Raw genomic sequence first — 22485 nt, 5'->3', positions numbered from 1 at the left:
GCTGGGCTTCTCACCACACCAAACGGGGTGAGGTTCTGCCAGGGGCTGGGGACAGGGGCCCAACAATGGTAGAGAGGGAGGGCAGGACGGATCACGCTGGCCCCAGAGCCCCCGGGACAGCGATGTCCCCAGACAGGGATGTCCCCAGGGCTGCAGAGCAGCTGCCATGGGTCGGGCTGCAGTCCCAGAGCAGCTGAAGCCCCCAACCCAACCGCAAAGCCTCAGATAACCCCGGCCAGAGCAAAGCTCAACACCGATCCTTCCCCTCCCTCAGCCCAGCTCAGCTCAGGCCAAGTCAATTAACATTTCTGACTAGGGAAAAAAAAATCCAAACAGTTCATTTGTCTTTTGAGTGACTCTTCCCTCCTCCCCCTCCAGAAGCGCAGTCCCAGGAGTCTATTATGGATACCGAGGAGGCAGGGTGAATCGCGAGCTAATTTTACCTCCTTCACCAATGACAGTTGCTGACGTTCAAATTAATGAAAATAAAAATTCAACAGGGGATGAAGTCTTGGCAACTGCCGGCCCACGCGGAAGCCAGTGACCCAGCGCTGTGTCTGGTGGAACAGGTCCATCCTACCTCGGCACCGCTGGCCGTACCGTGCTAAAAATACAATAAATAAAAGGAGGGCCGGGAGAGGCACCGAGAACGTGTGTGTTCATCCCTGCCACCTCTCACATTTCTTAATGGCTCCATCCAGCTCATTCAGGCATGAAAACCCTTTCAGAATAAACCCATGAAGAGCTTTTGAATTGCTGTGATTGTCAGACGCAAACACGCAGCCATGATTTGCAGCGAGAAACGCACCTTTCCGAGCAGCAGCCTTTACCGAAAGGCTCCAGCCCTGGCTTTGTTTTCCAGCCTCACACAGAACGTGGAGCGAACCAAAGCCCCGAGGAAGCTGCACAGCCGTTTGCCGCTGCAGGGCAGAAAAACGCCGAGCGCGGCCGTCCAAACAGGGATGGCAGCACAAGAGCAGCGGGGAAGATGCTCACACACCCGCTCCCCGCATCGCTGCCTCCCCAAGGGACACGGCGGCCGCTCCTGCAGGATGAGGATGAGGATGCGGCTGCTTCCTCACGGTTATTCTCTCCTCAGCACCTCCCTCGGCTGAGACGTTTAACACCGGTTGAACCAGGGGCATGTAACATTTAAAGCTTTCTACAGAGCTGCATAAATCTTTAAATAGCCCTTTAAAAATGAAAGCACGTTCTCAAGGCCCCTTCTTCCTCTGAAGAAGGTAAGATTTAATGAGGTTCCCTCTTTCCCCTCCCAAATCGAACACCCACTCCCACCTATGAGTCATTTGTACTCCGGCTCTCGCTGCCCAGCAGAACCACAACTGAATTCATCAGTCATGTACGAGTTTGGTTTTTAATTTTTATTTTACTATGGCGTCACTGTTAGAAATGTAACACTAACTGTAACATGGGGAGTGCTGTCTATGGGGCCACAATTAACCTTTAGGTCTCTAAACCCTCTGAAACAGCACAAATGACACACAAGAACTTAAAAAAAATCTTCCAGTAATTTGCCTGTCACCTTCTGAAATGACAGCTCTTATTTGGGTTTAAATACCGCTGTTTGCATTAGGAGTGTGTAAGAGCTGATATTACCGTTCCGGAGCTGATCTCCCGCTATCAGTCACCTGCCTGCGCAGGCACGTCCTGCTCAGCCCCGACGGACACGGCTGCTGAGGCAGCACCAGTATGGACCAGTATGCTGCCCGGGGGAGGTGGGAGGCTTGCGGGGGAACAGGTCGAGCGGCAGGAAGGTGCCAACATGTGGGCACAACACTCCAGCCCCCAGCCGACCTGAGCGGGACCTCGCAGGCCCTGCTCCTCTTCCTCGGAGGAAGGGCAGAGCGCAGGGTTCGCCAACGCAGACGGCCCCGTGCCGCAGGCCAGATACCCTCATGCGGGACAGACAGCTCTGTCCCGGACACACAGCCACGCTCGGATGTCGGGTTGGCCTAAGTTGCCACTTTTTAACCACATTGCAGTGCAGAAACCAGACAACGCAGGGCAAGCACCTCTGGAAACCTTAAAGTGAAACAAAACGTTTTAACCAGAGCGAGAACAGACAGAAAGAAACCTGTTCAAAATCATCCGTGGGGCAGATCTGCAGGAGCAGGCTGGTTTCAAAAGCCAGGTAACCCACTCTGAAAGGGGCTGCAAACCATCCCCTCTGCAGCATGTTGAACCCCTACAGCTACCCCTTCCTTAAAAACACAAAGCCAAAACCTACAGAACGACTCCCTTGCGGAACAAAGTTATCCGCTTCAGATACAACTGTCCTGGAGATACGTGGGATCCTGACGCAGCTTGGGAGGAGCAAGGAGAAGGTCCTGTGCTCTCCAGCCGTGAGCCTAGGCTAAGCTCGACGCTCCTCTTCTGCAGCCGACAGGAGCACGGTGTCCTCTCCGAGCGGCTTGTCACGGCTGCTCCGCGCTCCGCTCTGTCCGCTAAGCCCTGCCTCAGCCGCCTCCTCCTCCTCCGCAGCTGGGGAGCAACACAGCACCATTAGAGACGCACACGCTTACTGACCAGACTGACGCCAAAAAGGCAGGAACAGACAGTCCGGTGGGCTCTGAGACAGCCAAGCAGCGAGAGCAACAGATCTGCTCACGGCCCTGGATCACACACGGACCGACCGTTCCTCCCTCCTGCCTCTTGCAGCCGGCTCAGAAAGGAAAACGTCAAGCTGGGAAGGGACGTAAGTGGTGCTGGTGATGGATTTTCAAGCCTGGCAACCTCACTGCTGTGCTCAGGCCCTTCCCATTGCGCTTCCAGCCCCAGTGCAGAATTGCATCTTGGGCACCTATGCACAGGCTGCTCCTGGTGAGAGCTCTTACGGAGGAAGATGCCCAATCTCTGACACGGGGAAAGCACCTGGCAAGGCCTCTTCTCTCCTGCTTCTGCACTTAGAGAGGCCCCAGCAACCAAGTATGTACTTCAGTGAGTCAATTGCATTTTTTAAGAGGATCCCTCCTTTCAAAAAGCCTCCGCTAGGCTGCGAGGAAAGGCCTGGCCTCCATCGGATTCTAGCACAAAAGTCTGTGGGATGTAAGAAGAGAGCAAGGGACAGCGCTCTGCGGGCCACCCAGTGGGACGTTGGTTCTATTAGAAAAGGTTCTAAATTACTCGGCTGTCACCAGTGAATCAGCACTTGGAAACAGATCTACTCCAGTTCGATGAGATTCGCTTCGCCTCGGCAGGTCCCTCCCGGTCCCCGCCTGGCTGAACACCTGAGCAGACCCCCACTGGGGACTGTCACCCAGGGGTGTCGCAGCACAGAGCCGGGCGCTGCCTTGGGCTCCAAGCAGCCTCTTCCCTTCTCCCCTTGGAAGCCAATCTTGCCTCGAGTTGCTGCCCAAAAATTTGGGGCATTGGGTAAAATCTGAGGCTTATTACAATTCAAGGTCTGATGCTTCCTTGTTCCGTGATAGTGCTTCAAAAAAGCAATTTCCACCTAACCAGGAAACCAAGAGAAAAGCAAGGTCTTCAGGTGCAAGATTGGGTAAAGCCAGACCTTGCTTTAAATCAGATCCACAGAAGCTACCAGGCTATTGTTAATGGAAAACTAAAGTGGTTTGCTTAGTCTTGAACTAGAGAAACCAGGTCTTTCTGTTCCGTCTCACCGCAGACATCCCCTTCCAGCCTCCTGCTCACAAGCTGCACAGTTACAGGTACAGCCAGGCCAAAGCAGGAAAAGCTACTTGATTACCACCACTTTGTAAGAACTGCCTGCTCAAAACCACACAGGCCCCTGTCCTTAGTGGTTAGCTTACCTTAAAACAACAGGAAATCCCCAATAAAGAGAAAAGTAGTTCTGTAACCAGATAGTTCCCCAGACTGGAGCAGAAAAAAAGGGCTCAATGCAAAGCTCCAAGCACCCATCTGCCCCAGATGTGCCATCTTCTCCACACACTGAGTCATTTCAGGGCTCTGCTCCAAAATAACTCAGTCTAGCAAAATTGGCCAGAAGAATTAAGTGTGCTAAACAGAGTCCAGCAGGAGCAAGCTATTAGTGGATGACGGAAGGAAATGGGCAGACGGGTAACGCGCAGGAAGGGGCATCCTGGCTGATCAAATAAAGCACCGAGGCATCCGGAGCACCACAGCTCACCCGCTGTGCGTCACTCCCACCACTCAATAATCAATAGTCTCCCCCACTGCCGAAAGGATTGAAACCTCAAGGCCTTTCCTAAAAAGCTTTAAACAGACCAAAAAAAAAAAAAGAAAAAAAAGAAAGTGAGCAATTTCTGCAGTACCCATCCCAGCATCATTCTCTCCTACCTGGTACTGTGAAGTCCTGAGTGTAGATGATATCATCTTCAATGTCATACAAGTCATCATCTTCTTCCTCATTGTAGCCATGCAGATCTTCCAGATAAGGCACCGCCGTCATACTTCTCCACCTGTCCTTTGTTTCTGGGCTGGGGGGTATGGGCACCAGAGCCTCTGCCTGAGCGTGTTTCTTACGAAACCAACTGCAAAGAGTCCAAGAGCAGAGCCCTCATCAGTACAGCTTTGTTTTGCGAAAGGCACAGAGGAATCCTCGACACTACGAGATCACAGAATGGCTTGGGTTGGAGGGACCGTCCCAGCCTCCCCCAGTGCCACCCCTGCCGTGAGCAGGGACATCTGCACCAGCTCAGGTTGCTCAGAGCCCCGTCCAGCCTGGCCTGGGATGTCTCCAGGGCTGGTTCATCCACCACCTCTCTGGCCAACCTGGGCCAGGCTCTCACCACCCTCAGGGCCAACAATTTCTTCCTCGTGTCCAGCCTGAATCTCCCTCCTTTAGTTTAAAACCATCACCCTTTGTCCTGTCCAAGGATCAGCTGCACTCTTGTGCTCACCTTGCTAAATGTTACGTAGATGCCACTCACCTGCACAACAGGACATTCAGAGTTTCACAGTGGGAGGCAGCCTACAAGCTCTAAGCCCTTTTCTCCTCTCAAGGTTTAATTTCTGCTACAAAAGGTGCAGCTTTAGGAAGCAACTCTCTGAAAACCCACCTCGAAAGCAGAGCATGACCTAAAAATATCCCCTTGTGGCACATTTACATCTCGGCCTGACAACTGCTGCCCTGGACGAACCCGATGTGACCAGAGCGCTGTCCCCTCCGCGGTGTGCACCAGCAGCTCCTGGCCGGTAACCACGGCGGAGGCCACGCCAGTCACCAACGGGCTCCTACAAACCTGAGCCATCTGCTTTTTATCACTCCTGTTCCAAATTCATTTGGGGAAGTAAGGCTTGGATGCACCTCCTGCACAGGAGAACTGTAATTATAATTTTGTTCTAGTCTTGTGTTGCTTTGACAGCAGGCCTGAAAAAAAGCTGCATTCTAACAAAGCTATCCAGCTAAGGCAAGGAGCGAGGGGATAAGCACGTGAAAATGTAGCTACTGGGACAAATCAGGTAGGATTCAAAGAAGGAGTGAAGCCTTATCCAGAAACCCTGCTTCACAATTAGCAGCTTTAAACTGTTTTCTCTGTAGTGACTGAGTTTTAAAGTCAGGCTACTGCTCCGCGAGGATCGCAGCATCTCTCCATCTGCAGCAGGAGAGAGCAGATTCATCCCTGGAGCTTCACAAGGAAACATATTGTGTGACCTCTGGGTCACGAAGTGGCACCACAAGAGTCAGGTCAAGGACAAACAAGATCAGAATGACTGCCCTTAAATGGGGTATTTCAAAGGGAGAAAACCTGGAGGTCTGTAGCAACTGGTGTTTTTATTTTGCTGTTATTTCAGCTCTGCCTCTTTTCTTTCCTTCCCTTCTGTCCTACTTAACAGGAGAGTAAAAATAGGTTTTTATTAACAGCAGAAACCTGAATCACTGTACTCTAGTCATAATGATTCCATCCTCTGGGAGGTGATTTCAAATACTTGCATATGCATACATGGTAATGAGGATATAGAGTGAGGAGAGAAATTCATTGAAGTTCTAAGAAAATCAAAGACCTCTTGGAAGGAGCCTCAAGCAATTCTGTACGGAGTAGCAGAGTATTTCCTGGCAAGCAATTTTCCAGCAGGGATAGAGATTCTGCTTTCCGCACTGGTGCTAAATGTCATTAGCGCAGGTTTGCTCTGCAGCGAGGACCACGGGCTCCACCAAAGGCTCCAGAAGCTCCTGCCCGTTGACCGGGGCAGAAAGCAGCTCCTCTGCCATCAGCAGGGACGCAGAGAAGGTCCCTGCCCACCCTACACCCTATTTCACCATTTACTCCCAGTTTCACCGACATTTGCCAAGCCAACTGCCCCGGCACAAATGGGAAAAGCTTCTGCAGATCTCAAAAGCGCTCCTTGCCCAGAACATCTCCTGGCTGAGGCAGATTCCTCGCTGCTCTGGGAAACGCTTCCCAGCCATTCCCAGCCCTTCGAAACGAGATGATTTCTTACTACATTGCAAGCTTGTCGAGAATGCCTGCAAGGCACAGACACTCCAGCCAGCAGCACAAGAATTAACTGTGATCCTGCCAGTTAAGAAGTGATGTCCAGATGGGCTGCTGTAATCTACGGGGAGATAAGACAGCAAGGGTCAAGGACTGAGTGAAAAAAGGAATCTGGGTCGACCAACGCTTAATGAGCCTGTCTGCTCTGCAGCTTCCAAGCTCGATTTTTACATCAGAAGTCATCATTCTGCTCTTTTCAAGTTCTGGTATAAGCAAGGTTAAAATAAGAATCAGTAAGCACAGCTGCAGCTTCCAAATACTTACAGCTAATTCACTTCCCATTCTAGGTCACAAATATTTCAGTTTGCTTGTTTCGTATATGGACAATCTTCTCTGCAACCAGATGCCAAGCGGCAGATCGTCACCCTGCCAGCGAGGATCGGTTATGAATGAGTGTCCAGCTCCGGTGAGACCATGTCAGGGTGACCATCCCCAGGAGCAGCTGACGGCGCTCCAGCTTCACTCAGCCCTCGCACACACACGTGGAAGGCACACAGCAGCGTGCCCCGGGGAAAGGCAACACGTGCCAGCAATAAATACACAGCAGCACCACTGCAACCACTGCTGCAGCTCCCGCAACATCACGAGATGTCCAAGTTCTTAACTCAGATCCATAAGAAACAAGAAAGACGTAAGAAGGAGAAGCAGTTTTCTTCTCGCTCCCCCCCGTGCAGGCACAGATGCTGGGAGCACCCTCAGCATCTGCAAAGGCACCTACAGTGGCAGCAAACCCTGATTTCCAAGGGCTGCGTGGCTGAGCAGCCGCCCCCACACCTCCTGGGGGTGCAAAAGCAGCCGGGGGCAGCACAGCAGCTTTGGGAGGGGACACCAGCCCAGCGGGTTAATTTGCACCATCACTCCTAAGAGGTGGAAGTGTCTTCCCATTTCTCGCTATAAACTCGTGGAATCGCGTCTACGAGTGAACAAATTAAGTGTGACACTTCTGGAGAAGAAAGGCAAGACGGTTGCCTTGGAAACAAGGGACAGAGGTAGAATTCTGCATCCACTTCATCACTCTAAGTGCTGTAGCAGGGTCAGTGAATTAGTTACAAACTGCAGTATATGAGCATTAAGCCCGCCAGCAAAAGCCCGGGGTGGAGAGGAGATGGACCCCCATCCCAGGAGTACAAAATATTCACAGAGGTGACTAAAAGTGTCGGTTTTCCACCAAAAAAATCACCCCACCTGGATCCTTCTGGGAAGAGCAGGTTTCAAGGCTCTTTCATTGTTATTCAGGGGTCAGCTTCTGGCGGTTCATAAACTCTAAGATGACAGGCTGAGAGAGCTTTAATTCATTTCCACTTACAACTCATAGGCCTGCACCGCACAGATTGACTGGGTTTGAAAAGCCTCTGAGCGCAAAGAATAAGGGAATTTAGCTTTGTCCTGCTGAATTAAAACAAAGTGCAGAAACGGGAGTTGGATGCAAGAGTTTGGCTACAGAAGAGGAGGAAGGCAGCTGGCAGGTAGAAAACTGAGCAGGCTTTTCCTACAGCGTTTGTCAGCCAGGGGAAAGCACTTGGAGCAGCTGACAGGAATAAAGGGAGGAATGGTGGAATTACCATCGCCGGGCCATCAACATGTGCCCGGCTGGCTCCTGCAGCTCTGTTGCTTCAGGAGCGACACTGGGTGCTTCCTCAGCATTTCCCCTCACCCACTGGTTAAGCCTTTTATCCAAGAACCGTCCCTTTACAGAAGGTGCGAGCTGTTTCTCCAGCTCAGGATGGATCCCGAGTGCCCAGGACACCCTCTCCGCGGTTCCTCCCTCGGGATCCCCCTTCCCACAGGACGGGGAATGCGGCCCCTTCCCCTCGTGCTGACACCAGCCCAGCCGCGTTCGGCTCCACAGACACGGGGGCTGTTCCTGCTGGTTTTCACTGCGCTTTGATCATCCCAACTGTCCGTATAAGCAACTCACCAGCAACATCGGCTCAAAGACATAAAAGGAGACGTCAGCAGGCACCGGGTAATTCTGGTGTGAGCCAGTATCCCGCTCAGCAGGGCAGCCCGGGTACGTCCCTTGATGTTTCTACAGTCTAGTTCCTGTGCCTTAACACATGCTTTTGTGGGAGGAGTGGAGAGAAACTCAAAATTATTAATGGCTATTACTCCCACACACACTAGAAATCTAAGGATTCTAGAAATCAAATCTTTCCTTACTAAAATGCTTTCCAAAAACCCTCCGTCAATACCTGAATGGCTACCTGCCGCCCTTCTGATTGCTTTGTTTAATTAAAAAAAAAAAACAACACACACACCAAAACCAAATCAGGGTCAGGTTAAGCATAAGGGCTAAGCTTCTCTTCTATTTAAAGAAAAGCCAAGAGAACCACACGCTGGCTCCTTCGGCACAAGGCTGCTCCACAGAAAGGAGATGGACAGGCCCGTCCAAAGCCCACAGCCTGTGCGGTGCCTGATGCAACCATCAGGATGCCACAGCAGGAGAAAAGCCTGTTAAGAGGCACTGGCTAAGCTCACAGAAAACTAATAAGAGATTAAGCCGGGAAACGCTCCTGTGTTTGCAGGTGGAGGCTGCGATTCTGTGACTCTTTGTGCAGCCCCGCTCGGTGCCGCGGAGCCCGGGGCTGTGCCAGAGCCCGCACGCGCGGCCGCTCCGCGCCAGGAGCTGCTCTAGTTCCTCCTGCTGCCCGCCGGCACGCAGGTCTCCAGAGAAACCTCTCTGCTGCCAGCTGGGCAAGGCTGACGCAAAACCCCCCTGCCACATGGGAGAAGAATCAAATCTGGTATCTAGAGCTGGATAAGTAGCTCAAACATCGAGCAGAGTGCGACACGTGAGAACCAAGCGCGCTGCCCTGGGCTCGGGCAGCTCGCTGTGCCCGCGGACCCATGGCGTGAGAGGAAATCAAGGGCTTGCGGGGCTCTCAACACCTACCAACGTGCTGCAGACGCTGAATTCCTGCCATGCTGCCTCACAGCGCTCACTGACAAGCAGCAGAAGATCCCAACCCCACCAGCAGCTATAATGAACAGGAGAACGACTTCATTACGAAGCACAAGAGCACACAGGGCTCTGCTGTCTAGCTTGGAGCGCTCTGGTCCTCAGCAGCGGATGGGACGACAGTCGGTAACAGCAGGAGCTGTTGTAAACCCGGCTCTATACGGTGCTTTCAATGCCGGGCAGTGTTGAAGAGGCCGCCCTAAGCAGGCATGTGTACGGGACACTCGGCTCAGAAATGAACCGCCTGCCCCGATCACCTCCCAGAGCCCGAGAACAGCCCATGCACAGCGTTCGGCCGCTATTAAAAAGTCGGCCTGCCCACTTCATTAACTGCATGGGCAGCTCCATCAGAGCTGCTCCCCCAGCTCTTGGATCCTCGCAGGTGCAGGAGGCAGCTGCTCCGAACGCCGGTGCCGCTCTGGCCCGGCCGCTTTTGTTCCGCGGCCCCTGCAGATGTTTTCCTGCCACAACACCTACCAGGGACCAGCATCCCGCAGCACATGGCTACCACTGCTGGTTTTGCAGAGGAACGGCAAGGAAATAGAACAGTGCTGCTCCTGCCAGCCCCTCGCCGCCCAGAATCAGAGCCCTGTTTTTATGGGGCTCCATGAGCAACCCAGGCAGGTCGCGGGCGGTGCCGGCAGCTGCGGCAGATAAACTGATGCAGCCTCCATGCTGAAGCATCCTTATGATGCTTTTTGTTCTTGTGCTTTTATCCGCCCAGGAAATCTCTGCTCAGAGGCAGCATGTTCAAACAGATCCTTAAAAAAAAAAAAAAAAAAAGAAATCCTCAGAGATAAGGGGGCCTTTCCCCCCCTCAGACAATGGCAAGGATAAAGGAGGAGGATATGGAGGAGGGAGGAGTATGACATTAAAGAGAAAGAAAAAAATTTTCCTATTGTCCTGGAACACTTTTCCACATACTGGTTCCATATGGAGCAAATACCGAGGGATATTTCTGTCACCAGCCTGTCCAGAAAACCAGAACTAACACACATTACTAAACAGTCCTAGTTCAATAACCCAGCTTTAAGGAACCCCTGTTCTCCTGCTCCATTAACACTGGCTGACCTCTGCAAAAAATATCCAGAACCCTTGATCATTAAGAACCAGTCACGCTAGAAACATATTTTCAACATATTCATTATTTACCCGTTAGCAATTTAAATGCTTTAACCGGATGCTCTAATAGGAGGGAAAAAAGCCAAGTAGAGGTTGCCAGAGCTCCAGCAGAGCTGGAGGAAGGATATCAAGTGACTTCCATGTGTCTGCTGTCAAAAGGAAAAATGAGTTGAGAGCAATAGCACAGGTACATTAGCATAAGAAGCAGAAAGAGAATGACTAATAGGAAGAAGCTGAACACTCACTTGTGCTGCCTTATCTGCTGTATTGAAAATCTCTTGGCTGGGTCGTATTCAAGCATCCCTGAAAAGAAGGAAAAAAAAGTCCAGGTGTGATCACAGATGCTTTCAGCCAAGTCGAGGACAGGAAGCACAAAGCTCTACCCTTCCCTCCCGCCTCCCTCCCCAGCAGGACCATGTCCAGCCCTCCTGGCAGCTCAGGGAGCCATTCCCCAGGAACAATCTGCTGCCCCGCGCGCAGGGAGCTCAGCATGACGCCCCGACTCCACTGCTGACCACCTGAGCAAGGCTGTTCCTCAGTTTCCCCACCTGCAGAGGGGATCTGGCCTTTCCCTCCTTCACCCTGCAAGGACAGTGGCTTGCAGAGCCCTGGATGGTATGTCTCAGCATGTCTCCAGGCAAAAACCACCAAGATTTTGCATCTCAGAGGTAATGCTGTTGAGCTTTCTCCATGGAAGAGCCAAAGCCTTGGGCACTGTGTATATCCAGTTGCTCAGCATCCCAGAAACTCCGATCTAGTGAAATTCTATTCTGGAAGTACAGCTGTCAAGAACCAACAAAAAAAAATAAACCTACTCTTCATCCTTCTGCCCCAGCCAGGAGTTTGATTTCTGGCATCACCTGCAAGGATAACTGGGGTGAGGGTAAGAAGAGAAGTGGCTGATCTGTATTCTTCAGAAGAGAGCGAGGTGGATTCCTTTGACACTCATGACATGCCCACTCTGCTCCACTGTCTCTAAGAAGTTTCACAACTCAACAGAAGGGAAGCAACAAATTTTGCCATATTCTTCAGAAACAGGGCAATGGGACCTAACAAGTCTCAGCCAGCAGCACCCAAGACATTCTCCAACGATGGTTCCAAGGATATATTCACCTAATGAACGTCACCAAAGCCTCACTGCTGTACACGACAAGGAGTTCGCGTTTACGGGGTGATAACCCCGCGTTGCTCTTGAAGCACCAGCGCTGTCAAGTCTTGCACAGGTAGCGTGAGGTTCTGCAAAGAGGCGAGAGAACAGGAGGGGCCTGTCCAGCAACCAGCAGAAAAGAAAGGCTGGAAGCAGAACAGCGGGAAGGTGCAAGGGCTTCGCAGAGCAATTTCTGCCATACTGTTGAACAAAGGTAATGCAGCTCTCCGACATTCTGAAGGAATTTCTCCTTGCCTTACAAGAAATAATAATTGGAAAACAAGATGGGAAGGTGGTTCAGAGGAAAAAAAAAATCCCACACCTAATTAAATAGCCTGTTAATAAGATTATTAGACAGTAGTTTCACAGCTGAGCTGCCCGAATATGTTGGGTTTTTTCTTTTTTTTTTTAAAGAAATAGGACTTCAAAGAGATCTCAGATGAAGTCTAGGGGACACCACAGCAAGTACTGGCTTGGTTATCTTATTAATGCCATCAGAAACAGGCAAGTCAGGACACACCCCCCCACTTATTATCCAGTTAGTTATCATCAAGTTCAGGCTAAACTTCTGCACATCCCAGCATATCCAACGCCGAACTCCTCACACAATCCGGAGCGCGGAGGAGCTCCCAGGGCTCCTGCACTTCAGTCTGGGAGGAATTTCACGGGGAGCTGCAGAGCAGGGGCTGGAGCAGCCTCAGCAGCAGCTCCTGTGGCCACAGGAACACAAACATGCAGCAAGGCAAGCGCTGATTGAGGAATGACAGGGCTAACGAAGAAATTCAGTGCATTTACGAGATGAAAGTGGTACAAGCAGAACATAAGGTTTGAAGGTAAATTATCAAGAGGCCTAACAGCACCAGTTACAAATAGCTATGTGCAGACAGCTGTATTGTTCGAGCAATTAGAGAGGCATAAAGAAGATAATTGACCAAAAAGGATATTTAATGAAAAAGGACCATATTTTAGGCAATGTTTGAAAGAAAATAGAGGGGCCAATCACTGAAAATGTACGTTCACGCATTCAGCTCCATGACTGACTCATGGCAGCTCTGTGGCTCAAGTCCTGCACTGAAAAAAGCCTTCAAGACAAAACATCATGTACTATTCAGAAGTCAAGTCATCTACGAGAGTCTGCCCACAGTAACCACACGCTCTCTACCATTTAGGGTAAAGATTTCCATGCCGTTTATCTGCGAGGGGAGATGAGCCATGCTGTAACAGGGCAATTCGTCGGGAGGACGCCTGGCTCGCAAACCTCTGCTCCGCGGTATTTCAGCAGGATCTGCTCTGCCCGTACATGGGATGCTGTGCCCGCTGCCGCGCACCAGCGGCCTCAAACCCCCTCCCAATTCTGCCGAGCAGCAATCTGGAAACTGGAGACCACGAGCGTGTCTGGAGTTCCTTGCAGCCTCCAGCCCACGCAGGTCGATAATGGTGAACACCCAGCAACATATCACAGGATAGAATAGCTGGTACATTGTTTGAGAAGCAGGAGGAAATCCAACAGCAAGAGGTAACGAACTCAACCTGCACTTCACGGCAGTCTCTGACTTGGATCACTGTTTAAAACAACCAATATAAAATTTGTAAAGTCAGGCAGGACCTTTTCCCTCTCCTTCACCCTCCACAGCACGGCCGGGCATTCTGAGCACTCTCCCTCTGCAAACCTGGAGTCTCTGATCACAGCCAGCCTGCGGACAGACAGCAGCCCAGCCAGGGGGACAGACAGACACCAGCCCGGCCGGGGACTCCCGCCACTCCGGAATTACAGCATCCCACTGTCCCCAGGACACACATCCTCCCAGCAACCCAGCACTGAAAGGTCACCGCGGTTACACAGAGTGAGAAAACAAAACACTGAGAAACTAAACAACTTGTCCCCGGTCAGAAAGTCTGTAGCAGAGCCTGGAAATAATTGCAGACACTTAATGCAGAAGCTGCAGGCCCAAAGCTTTCTCTTCCAGCAAAAGCACATTAGCAGAGGAAGAAGAAAAGCTGACCTTGTGCATTTCTCCTGTCCAGAAGCAAACTGCTTATGAGTTGATAAGTCATGTGTAGATGGTGACAGAAGAGCCTTAAGGCTATTTATAAGTGCTTCCACTCTGACACATCTTTACTGACTGCACACAGAAGCCAGAACAGTACTGGCCCTTCTATTTTCCTCAGTGAGGAGTACAAATAAAGCTTCATCTCCAACTACAGAGAAAAAGAGGAGCAGCATCCCAGCTTATCTGTTGAAATACACTGTCACACAAGTCTCTTTACAAGTCAAATGCCATAGAAGCTTTAGGTCCTCTAAATTCTGCTTCTTCTGTAAAGAGGAACAAAGGCATAAAAACAAGCTCAAGGGGTGGGGAAGTAAAAGAACGCTACAAAAGTAGTCAACAGAAGAACAGAAAAACCTTAAAAAGCATATTTTAGCATTTGCTTCACAGCCAGACTTGTACTGTGGTCACCACAGCACTTATAGCCAGAGAAGAAACAAGCACTTTGCAGCACACTGAATTCCTCCTTTCAATAAAACCAGAACAAACGCTTGCAGCACTGCAGAGTGCTTTAAGAGTCTTTTAAAAGCAAGGCAAAGGCGGAACAAAGTCTCTAATGAGATGGAGCTGAGCTGTGGGTGCCTGTGCAGCTCGTACGAAAGCATGAGCCAGCCATCGACAACATCCGAGCTGCGGGCTTCGGATCCAGCCTCAACTTGCTGCAGAAGCAGCAGGCACCTACCAGGAAATGCAGCTGTTCTGGAGGAAAAGCAGGAACTAATAAAGCATTTAGATTTTGTCACCATGGCTACGTAGTATCGGTGCTGCAAGGCTCAGCCCTGGTATCTGCCGGGGCAATCCCACACCGTAATTCCATCACCTCAGGTCCACCGGGTACTCTAACCACTAGAAACAGCAAAGCATCAAACCAAATGAGCAGAATGGCAGGAGGTTTTGCCAGCTTTTGCTGACAGGTGCAAATGACAAGAGGAGGGCTGGGAGAACATTCTCAGGCAGGATGGAGAGAGGGTGGTAAAAGGATCCTTGGGCCTTCCCAGCGCCCGGGAGAAAGGGCTGAGTGTAGAGACACAGACACGTCTCCAGGCGAGCTCCTGCACACCCAACCTGCATCTCACAGCGCCCAGGCACGGGACAGGTGAAGGAAGCGACTCAGGCTGAAGAGATGGACAGTTTTGGACACCAGGTGCGAGGGTCCTGTTTAAAGCGAGGCAGAAGGAAAAGCAGGAGATTCTGACCCCAGGTCTCATATAAGGGATGGAAAGAGAAAGGGAAGTGTCGGATTTGAGGCTGTGAGTATCCTCAGGACAAGAAAGAGCAACAACCACCACACCCGTTTTCCTTGGGGGGCAACACTAAGTGCAGCCGAGAGGCTCATCCCCAACCCCAGAGGGTTTCTGGTGGATGCTGCAGCAGTTGATGGGCCCCTGGATTTCCTGCATTTGGGCAACGCAGTGTTTTGGGTCAGGATTCACAAATCAAACCCCACACGTAGATCAGGACGTCGCTCCCTGGGGCACGCGGGTACGACATGAAACACAGGGCGGTCGGGAGCGCCGGGCCGCGCGCAGCAGCCACGTTGGTCTCGGCAGAACGGCCGAGATGCCGGCTGTGCCAGGGCAGTTTGCAGCTGCGCCTTGTGCAACGCTTCCCGAAGGCTGTTAAAGCCAGTTAACACTTCTTGAAATGGAAATAGCCTATTTCATAACTGGTATGGGGCCAGATAAGCTAAAATAGTCTCCTGCGAGGGGGACTGGCAGCTCCTCGGCGGCGGGGGCCACGGGGAGCCCCGCTAAGGCAGCGGCAGCACAGCCGGCCAGACAGCACCACCTGCCGCCGCTGCCGCCCGGCACGCAGCGGCACTGAGCCAGGACACCCGTGGGCACGGCGCCACGGGCCGAGGGGACCCCACAGCCCAGGGGGTGAGTCCAGGCGGGGGCTGCAGCTCTCGCAGGGACCGGGAGCCCCCAGGCAGTGCAGCCTTTCCTGCACAGGAACAACTGCTGACGGTTGTAGCACAAAGTATGGCTGTAAAACGCTTTGAAATTGGTAACCTTGTGCTGCCGTTGCAGTTTGTGGCTAGCCAAGAGGACGCGGCACAGGACGCAGCCCCCCCGTTTAGCGCTGACACCCGTGTGACGAGCGGCCCTGACGCCGCTGTGGGCCAGAAGAAGGGAAGCTGACTCAAGTGCCCCACAGCCCTTCACCCACACCAGCCCCACGCAGCACGAGAAGCAGAAAAATCAACCCAAAACAAGATAGCCCCATTTCACGTTTGAGGTCTGAACTTTCGCAAACAGCTGAAGACAAAGCAGAGGGAGTGATGGACAGTGGGGCTGAACGGCTGCGCTGCCCGAGGCGGCAGGAACTGCTGCCCTGGCCGTCCCGCTTTCAAAAGAAGTAGAGACTGGTCAACACTAAACCTCAAACTACTGCACTAAGTGACAGGAACAAAAAAACACAATCAAAGACTACAACCCTCTCCTTCTGCCTAGAAAGTGCTACTCGTGTTGTGAAAGCGGGCACCAGTCACTGCTCCAATATCCTTGCAACTCTAAAGCTGGGGTGAAGGAGGAGACAACTGGGACGGAAGCAAATAAATTGAGAGCAGAGGCTGATGAGGAAGGACAGCAGAACCTGAGGACTCAGTATTTCATATGACAGAAAACTTGGGTAAGGAATTTCAGCGTTCTCACTTGCAAAACCTGCAACGCTATGATGTCATTTTTAATTTAACCTCTTGTGGGCTTGGTGTTCAGGTTTAAAAGCTTCTCAGAGCACAAGAAACATAATGCAAGAACCAACTCTCAGAAGAGAAGTGACTGCAACCCATCCCGGGTTTAGTGTATCTCAAGAAAATACCAGCGTTAAAGATCTTTAAAGTCTTATCATGAGGTTCCCAAGCGTATTCTCCCTTTCTAACGGGATCCTGTATCATCGCAGGATGCTTAGAATGAAGCTCTTCCCTGGCCTTGTGCAAGCTGAGCATTTCTGCACCTGTGAATTTTACCCTTTTAGAGTCAACTGGGAGACTCACCTCTCAATAAGTCTGAGAGCGGAGGACCACAATCCTCTGGAATTGTGTAGTCACCTTTCCCGATGTTTTCAAATAATTTATAGATATTATCCCCTTCAAAGGGGTATAGACCCGTTGTAATGTTGTATCTGTAAAGGCAGAAGGAGAAGCTGTATGAGAAAAAGCACACAGCACAGGTGTTCAGTTCTTCTGTGACAACATAAAACAAAAGGAGCCAACAGGAAACTAAAGGAGGAATAATTGATGGTATTTGGAACGTCTCTTGAAACTTAGACTTGCTTTATCACAGCCTCTTCATTCACATGAGTCAAACCCACCAAGACATCTCCCTGACAGGCTAGGATGGAATTGAAAAACAAATACTAGAGATATTTGTGGTTTCTATTATTACAGTAGCTGTGCGTCTCAGATGCTCAGAAACGGCTGGCAGAGTTACTCACCGAGAATAAAAGTGACTTTTGTCAGAATCACAAGCACTTTGGGGAGCACACACCCAGCCAAAGGAGGGACCAACACACCCCCCTGCTCCCCCAACACGACAAAGAGCAGCAATGGCAGCACACAGCACAAGACTGAGCTATTTGAGGGCTCGTCCTTTTTTTATTGCAATTCCTGGATGCTGGACAGGCACTTACAGCGTGACCCCTGCAGACCAGATGTCGACTTTAAAGCCTGAAAAGGTGTCAAGGCCATTGGCAATTTCTGGTGGCTGGAATGCTGGCGACCCTTGGCTTGTCCTGCACGTGTCGTCCTCTGCAAACGGATGCAACGCCTGTGGCAGAACACATGCATTAGTCTCAAACTTTGAAGGCAGATTGTAACTGTTAGAAAAGTTTTACCTGTGGGGGAAAAAGAAAAAAAAAAGAGGAGAACTCTGCTACTGAAGATCTACCTACATACCATGAGAACATGCCGCCACAGCAACCACGTGCCAGTGGCAACCCTCGCACCTCTCCTACCTCGCTAAGACAGTCTCCATATAAAAAAAGGACAAGGTTATGTAACTTATAGCCATTTCACCACCCTTTGGTGTTTGTCTGAGATCAATGCCTTTCTCTGTGTGCTTCCCAGATGGAAGTTCTGTGCTGTTATCAACAAAAGTGTTTTGCCAATTGCAATAAATATTCAGAGTCACTCTAGAGCACTCTGCAAGTTTAACGGAACAAAAGCCTAAACGCGCAATACATCAGGTAACACCACAAAGGTGACCTAAATCTAGAACGTCACACCTCCCACGTTCCTGACTTTGCCGCAGTCCTCACATACCTCTGCTACACCTAAATCAGAGATTTTCAGTGTCCCGTTGGTTGTTAGCAGGAGGTTCCCCGGTTTTATATCCTTGTGGACAATCCCTTGGCTGTGCAAGTATTCTAAGCCGTCTATGAGTTGACAAAAGTACCTGCAGAAAGATTTAGAGGGGGGGGAAAAAGTCAAGCACTTCCATAGACTAAGGCCACGTGAACCACTGATCACACATAAAGGAGAGAGTGCTGTTATAGGAGACAAGTACTTACCCGTGAGCCTGAAACACTGGAAACCTCTTTTCTGGGACACTGTCCAGCATTTCCTGCATCCCACACACACAGTACTCCATCACCATATACGTGGAGGCTAAGTTAAGGAGGCTTCCAGGTTAAACACTTCGCAGACCTGAAACAGGAGGCGAACTCCACAGAAATGAAGGTGGAGACCTCACAAGCGTGACAGAAATAGGATAATATAGAAAGTGAGGGAGCCCCTGGCAGGAGAGGTTGGAGCATGTTCTCCCAACACCCTGGCTCGAACTACAGCTCCCGTCGCCCTCCCCAAAGTTTGTTATTCTTCCTTTCCCGTCCCAAAATGATAGGGCTTTGTGCGTTATTTAACAGACGCCGCTTACCCCCATCCCCATGGGAGTATTTCAGTAGCAAGAGAAAGGATCCCCAGGGAGCTGGGAAGATTTTTTGAAACGTCATGGATAAAAAAAAGTTACAACAGAATGCCAAGAACTGGTGGCACTTTTTAGCATTTGTTCCCTTGCAGCGTATTCTAGCTTTCACCTCCTTAAGCCTTAAAGTTGGGGCCAAACAACAGAACCTACGCAAGTATCCAAAGCAATAATTTCCCTCCTCTCCCCAGGCTTTTAAAGGGGCTCGCAGAACAGACCCTGGGACATCTGGTGGCTTTGCCAAGCGAGTGCACCTCGAGATAAGGAGCAGAGCAAAGCCCACGGCTGCCAGCAGTTCTCTGGTCACACTAACGATTCCTGGCAGACGCCTGCTTAACCTAAGCCTAAAATAAGTTGCTTATGTCCCAGGATTCCATCTTAACTCTTGAGGCAGGAGAGGCTAAAGAGATGACCTGCACTTTGAGTGGGATCTGTGCTAAAGATTGTGTCGCCCTTTTGTAGCACGTTCTATCCGGGAGCTCACAACGCCGTCCAAACTCTTCAAATTCCTGTTGCGCTCCCCAGATGAGCTGCTCTTCAGAGCGACACTAAAGTACCGTCAGATTGTTATGATGGGCGCAACACCACCCAGTAAACCAGCAGAAGAGCAGAAAGAACTCCCCAAATTCATTCCTACCGCTTCTTACTCTGGAAGACACCTGTGAACTACTTACATCCCAGTGATATGGAAAACATCAGCTCTCCCACCTTCAAGAGAATAACGCTAACAGTAGATGATACAGCTCAGCTCCTGGCCCCAAAAGGACAGCCTGATTTGGGTTTCGTTAGCTGCCAGACTGTTTTTCAACCCTTCTTTTGTAACTGATCCACCTCAAATTGATCAGCCAGAGCAGAGCACAAACTTTGAGGCTGGAGCAGATCTATTCCAGGTGATCAATCGCACAGCAGCACACGCCGCTCACAGAGCTGGTGGACAACGCGCCAGCTGGGACACTGATATTGAGCCGGCTTTGTTTGCTGCCTGGATTAGTTCTCCATTCATCACCAGTTCTGCATTCCCAGCCACAGCAGGTCATCAGAGCAGCCCATTAAATACTAAATGTAGCAGATATTTTTTAATCCAGTCATCACAGCTTTCCCTTTCCCAAAGAAAGTCATCGAGGGCTTTGACTAGGCAGGCAGGTTGTTAAAACACTGTCTGCGTAGGTATAAACGTGGCTGAAGCCTGCAGTTTACTTCTATCAGCTACAGAAAACTCGGGTGAGAACAGAATCTTTCCTTTTTCCTTCTTCGACAGGCCCGGCTCCAAACGCCACCTTGCATCACTTCCTACCAGCACTGACATGGGCACAGATTTGCTAAGAGTGTAGAAGCAGATGAAGAAAAACACTGAACTCAATCTATACTTGCAAAGGAAAAGTGCTGAAAAACAATTCGCTTTTTTTTGCAAACGCTACTGTTCAGAAAGTAAAGCGGGAACATCACTCCTGGCTTTGAGAGGTCACATTTCTGCACGACCGGTTTGGGTTGTCATCACCTGTTACCAACACACGAGGTCTCTCTTGGGCTCTTTTTCCTCACGCTTCTCCTTTAGTGTCGCAGCTTATTAACTAAATGGTATCTTTCTATAGACAGTAATTGAATTACGGTCCCTTCGGTCGGTTCAGGCTACAAAACACAAACGAAAGTTGTCAGGCTTTTTTTATACTAATGATTTGGTGGCAGAGTTTGATCTAATTAAAGCACACAATTAAATTACTCATTTTATGAAGCGCTGTAATTGGAAGACAGTATTTAGAAAACACCATCAAAAATAAAAGCAACCATTTATAATGTGTGCTACAACAGCTCAGCTCAATAACCTCACACACTGGTTCAAAATGCCCTCGGAGCGCAGGCTCATTAGGAACCATCCAGCTCCTCACTCGCATTTCCCTGGCAAGTTAAAGCCCGTAATTACGCTGGTGTCTGTGCACGCAGAGCTGCAGAACCACACGCTAAAGCCTGAAAGACACACCGAGATCACAAGCCGCACATTTTATTCCAGAGCTGAAGAGTTTAGCCTCAAAAAGCCGAGCCGTGGACCTCAGAGGAGCAACAGGCTCCAATCCCATGGCTGTTACAAGCGTTAGGTCACTTACAGCACTGGCGCAAGGGACTGTCGCACAAACACCAGAACAGGAGGCTTGGGAACTCGTCTTATCTCGAAGGACAAGAGCAGCACAGCCCCTCTGCAGGGACAGACATGCCAGAGAGGTTTGCTGCTTCTTTTGAGGGGGAAAAAAAAAAAACCCTAAACCGCTGCCAAGGACTTGAAAAAGCATTAGAAAATTGATTTCACATAGCATAGCCAACAAAAGGTCCATCTCCACTTCAGGGAAAGCAAGCACTAATGTACCACAGCTGAAAACAACAGATCCACAGCTCTTGTTTCACTGCTGAGTTGCTGAAGGTCACACAATAAAACACAGTATTTGAGGGTCTGTTCTCCCCCAGCCCTGGAACCTGGGGACAATATTTTGTTTCCCAACCGAGAAGCTGGGAAACTTAAGAAAATGTACTTGTGTGGAAAGTATTCCAGACATGCTGTATGTTTAATACCAGTGACAGCAATTTCAAGCTTAAGAAACATTTGAAAGGGCCTTAACAGAAGCAGAACTATAATGATTCAGCACTACAGCAGAGAACAACAGGAATTCAAACCCTATGAACAACTGTGTGAGAAAAAGGATATATTTTCTGCTTCTCTTCATTGTATAATACATCTACCAACTGGATAACGTTTTTGTGCCGTAATCGTCGCAGGAGCTGAATTTCCCTGCAGGAAGAGAAAAGAAAAAAGTTATGCTTAAAAAGCATACATAACGTACAAGTGAGTGAGTGGCTGTGGAGATGGACCCTTGTACGTCATCTCATATCAGCCGGTTTGACCTTTGTCTCTTGGGATTTTGTACCGCGCACCAAACCACATTTCAGTATCTTTTGCACCCAACTCGGCCTGCAAAATCCCCCTGGCCACCGGCTGCGAGGAGGAGAAACGGGAGAATCAGGACGGTGAGGTCAAGGTGGCTCCGGTGGGGTCTGGAAGCGCAGATGCTGCTCTTCACTTGGTTCCTCTGCTGCTCGGTCTGGGCTCATGCTAAACCGCGCCTAAACTCTTCTGCCCAGGTCCCTTCTCTCGCTTTAAGAGCCCGGTTACATGTCAACAGCAGCACACGGAACTCGGAGCCTCTGCCTCAACACCCAGCGAGCTGAGAAGCCACTCACATCTCCTGCACAATTAGCCAGGCTCTCCTAACGAGCTGTGCCCAGTACAAAGGCTCATTGATGCATCTCATCTGATTAACAAACCAGTAACTGCTCCTTCCAAAGGCTCATAGATGCAGGAATGCAAGCAGGTTTTTTAAAGATCTTTTAAGGATCCCTGAGCAGTAGTACAAATTGTTTCACTAGCAAAGTTTAGGCCAGGCACTCTTCCTTTATAATACGTGGCTTTAAAAAAACCCATTATGGCAGCTAAACAGAAACCCAGGATAACGAGGCAAAGCTCAGAAGAGTGTTTAGTTTAAATGGCAGACAGATTTGCAAAGCGATGCGGCCGCTCTAATTATAGTAATGACCAAAAGGCTGAAGTGGATTAAATTAGCATAGGGACTGCAGCCAGCATTAGTGTTGGTCTAAGAAGTTTCTGCATAATGAAGGGAGACGGGCCGAGCGCTCGGCCCAGGCTGGTGAGAATACACACGCTTATTTAAACACGACTGCTTTGCTGTGAAGGCAAAGCAAGCTCCCACTATTAGGAAGACATTTAAAATCCTGATCCCAGCAGCTCATTCCCTATAATACGGCTTGAAAGCACAAATACTAA

At 50.2% G+C, this 22485-nt stretch overlaps 1 protein-coding gene across 1 annotated transcript in view; it reads right to left on the bottom strand.

Annotated features, from left to right (window-relative positions):
- Positions 1–22485, bottom strand: part of STK11 (serine/threonine kinase 11) — a 30925-nt gene that overhangs the window by 3345 nt on the left and 5095 nt on the right. The window contains exons 2-8 of the mRNA XM_065652781.1: positions 21352–21435; positions 18244–18333; positions 17996–18128; positions 17365–17501; positions 16730–16857; positions 10785–10842; positions 4300–4493 (exon numbers count right to left, since the gene is read on the bottom strand). Of these exons, the coding sequence (XP_065508853.1) occupies positions 4300–4493; positions 10785–10842; positions 16730–16857; positions 17365–17501; positions 17996–18128; positions 18244–18333; positions 21352–21435 (824 nt within the window). The remainder of the gene's footprint in view (positions 1–4299; positions 4494–10784; positions 10843–16729; positions 16858–17364; positions 17502–17995; positions 18129–18243; positions 18334–21351; positions 21436–22485) is intronic.

This window comes from Caloenas nicobarica, chromosome 27 (genome assembly GCF_036013445.1).
Source record: "Caloenas nicobarica isolate bCalNic1 chromosome 27, bCalNic1.hap1, whole genome shotgun sequence".
NCBI lineage: Eukaryota > Metazoa > Chordata > Aves > Columbiformes > Columbidae > Caloenas > Caloenas nicobarica.
This window is presented reverse-complemented; position numbering and strand designations above follow the sequence as displayed.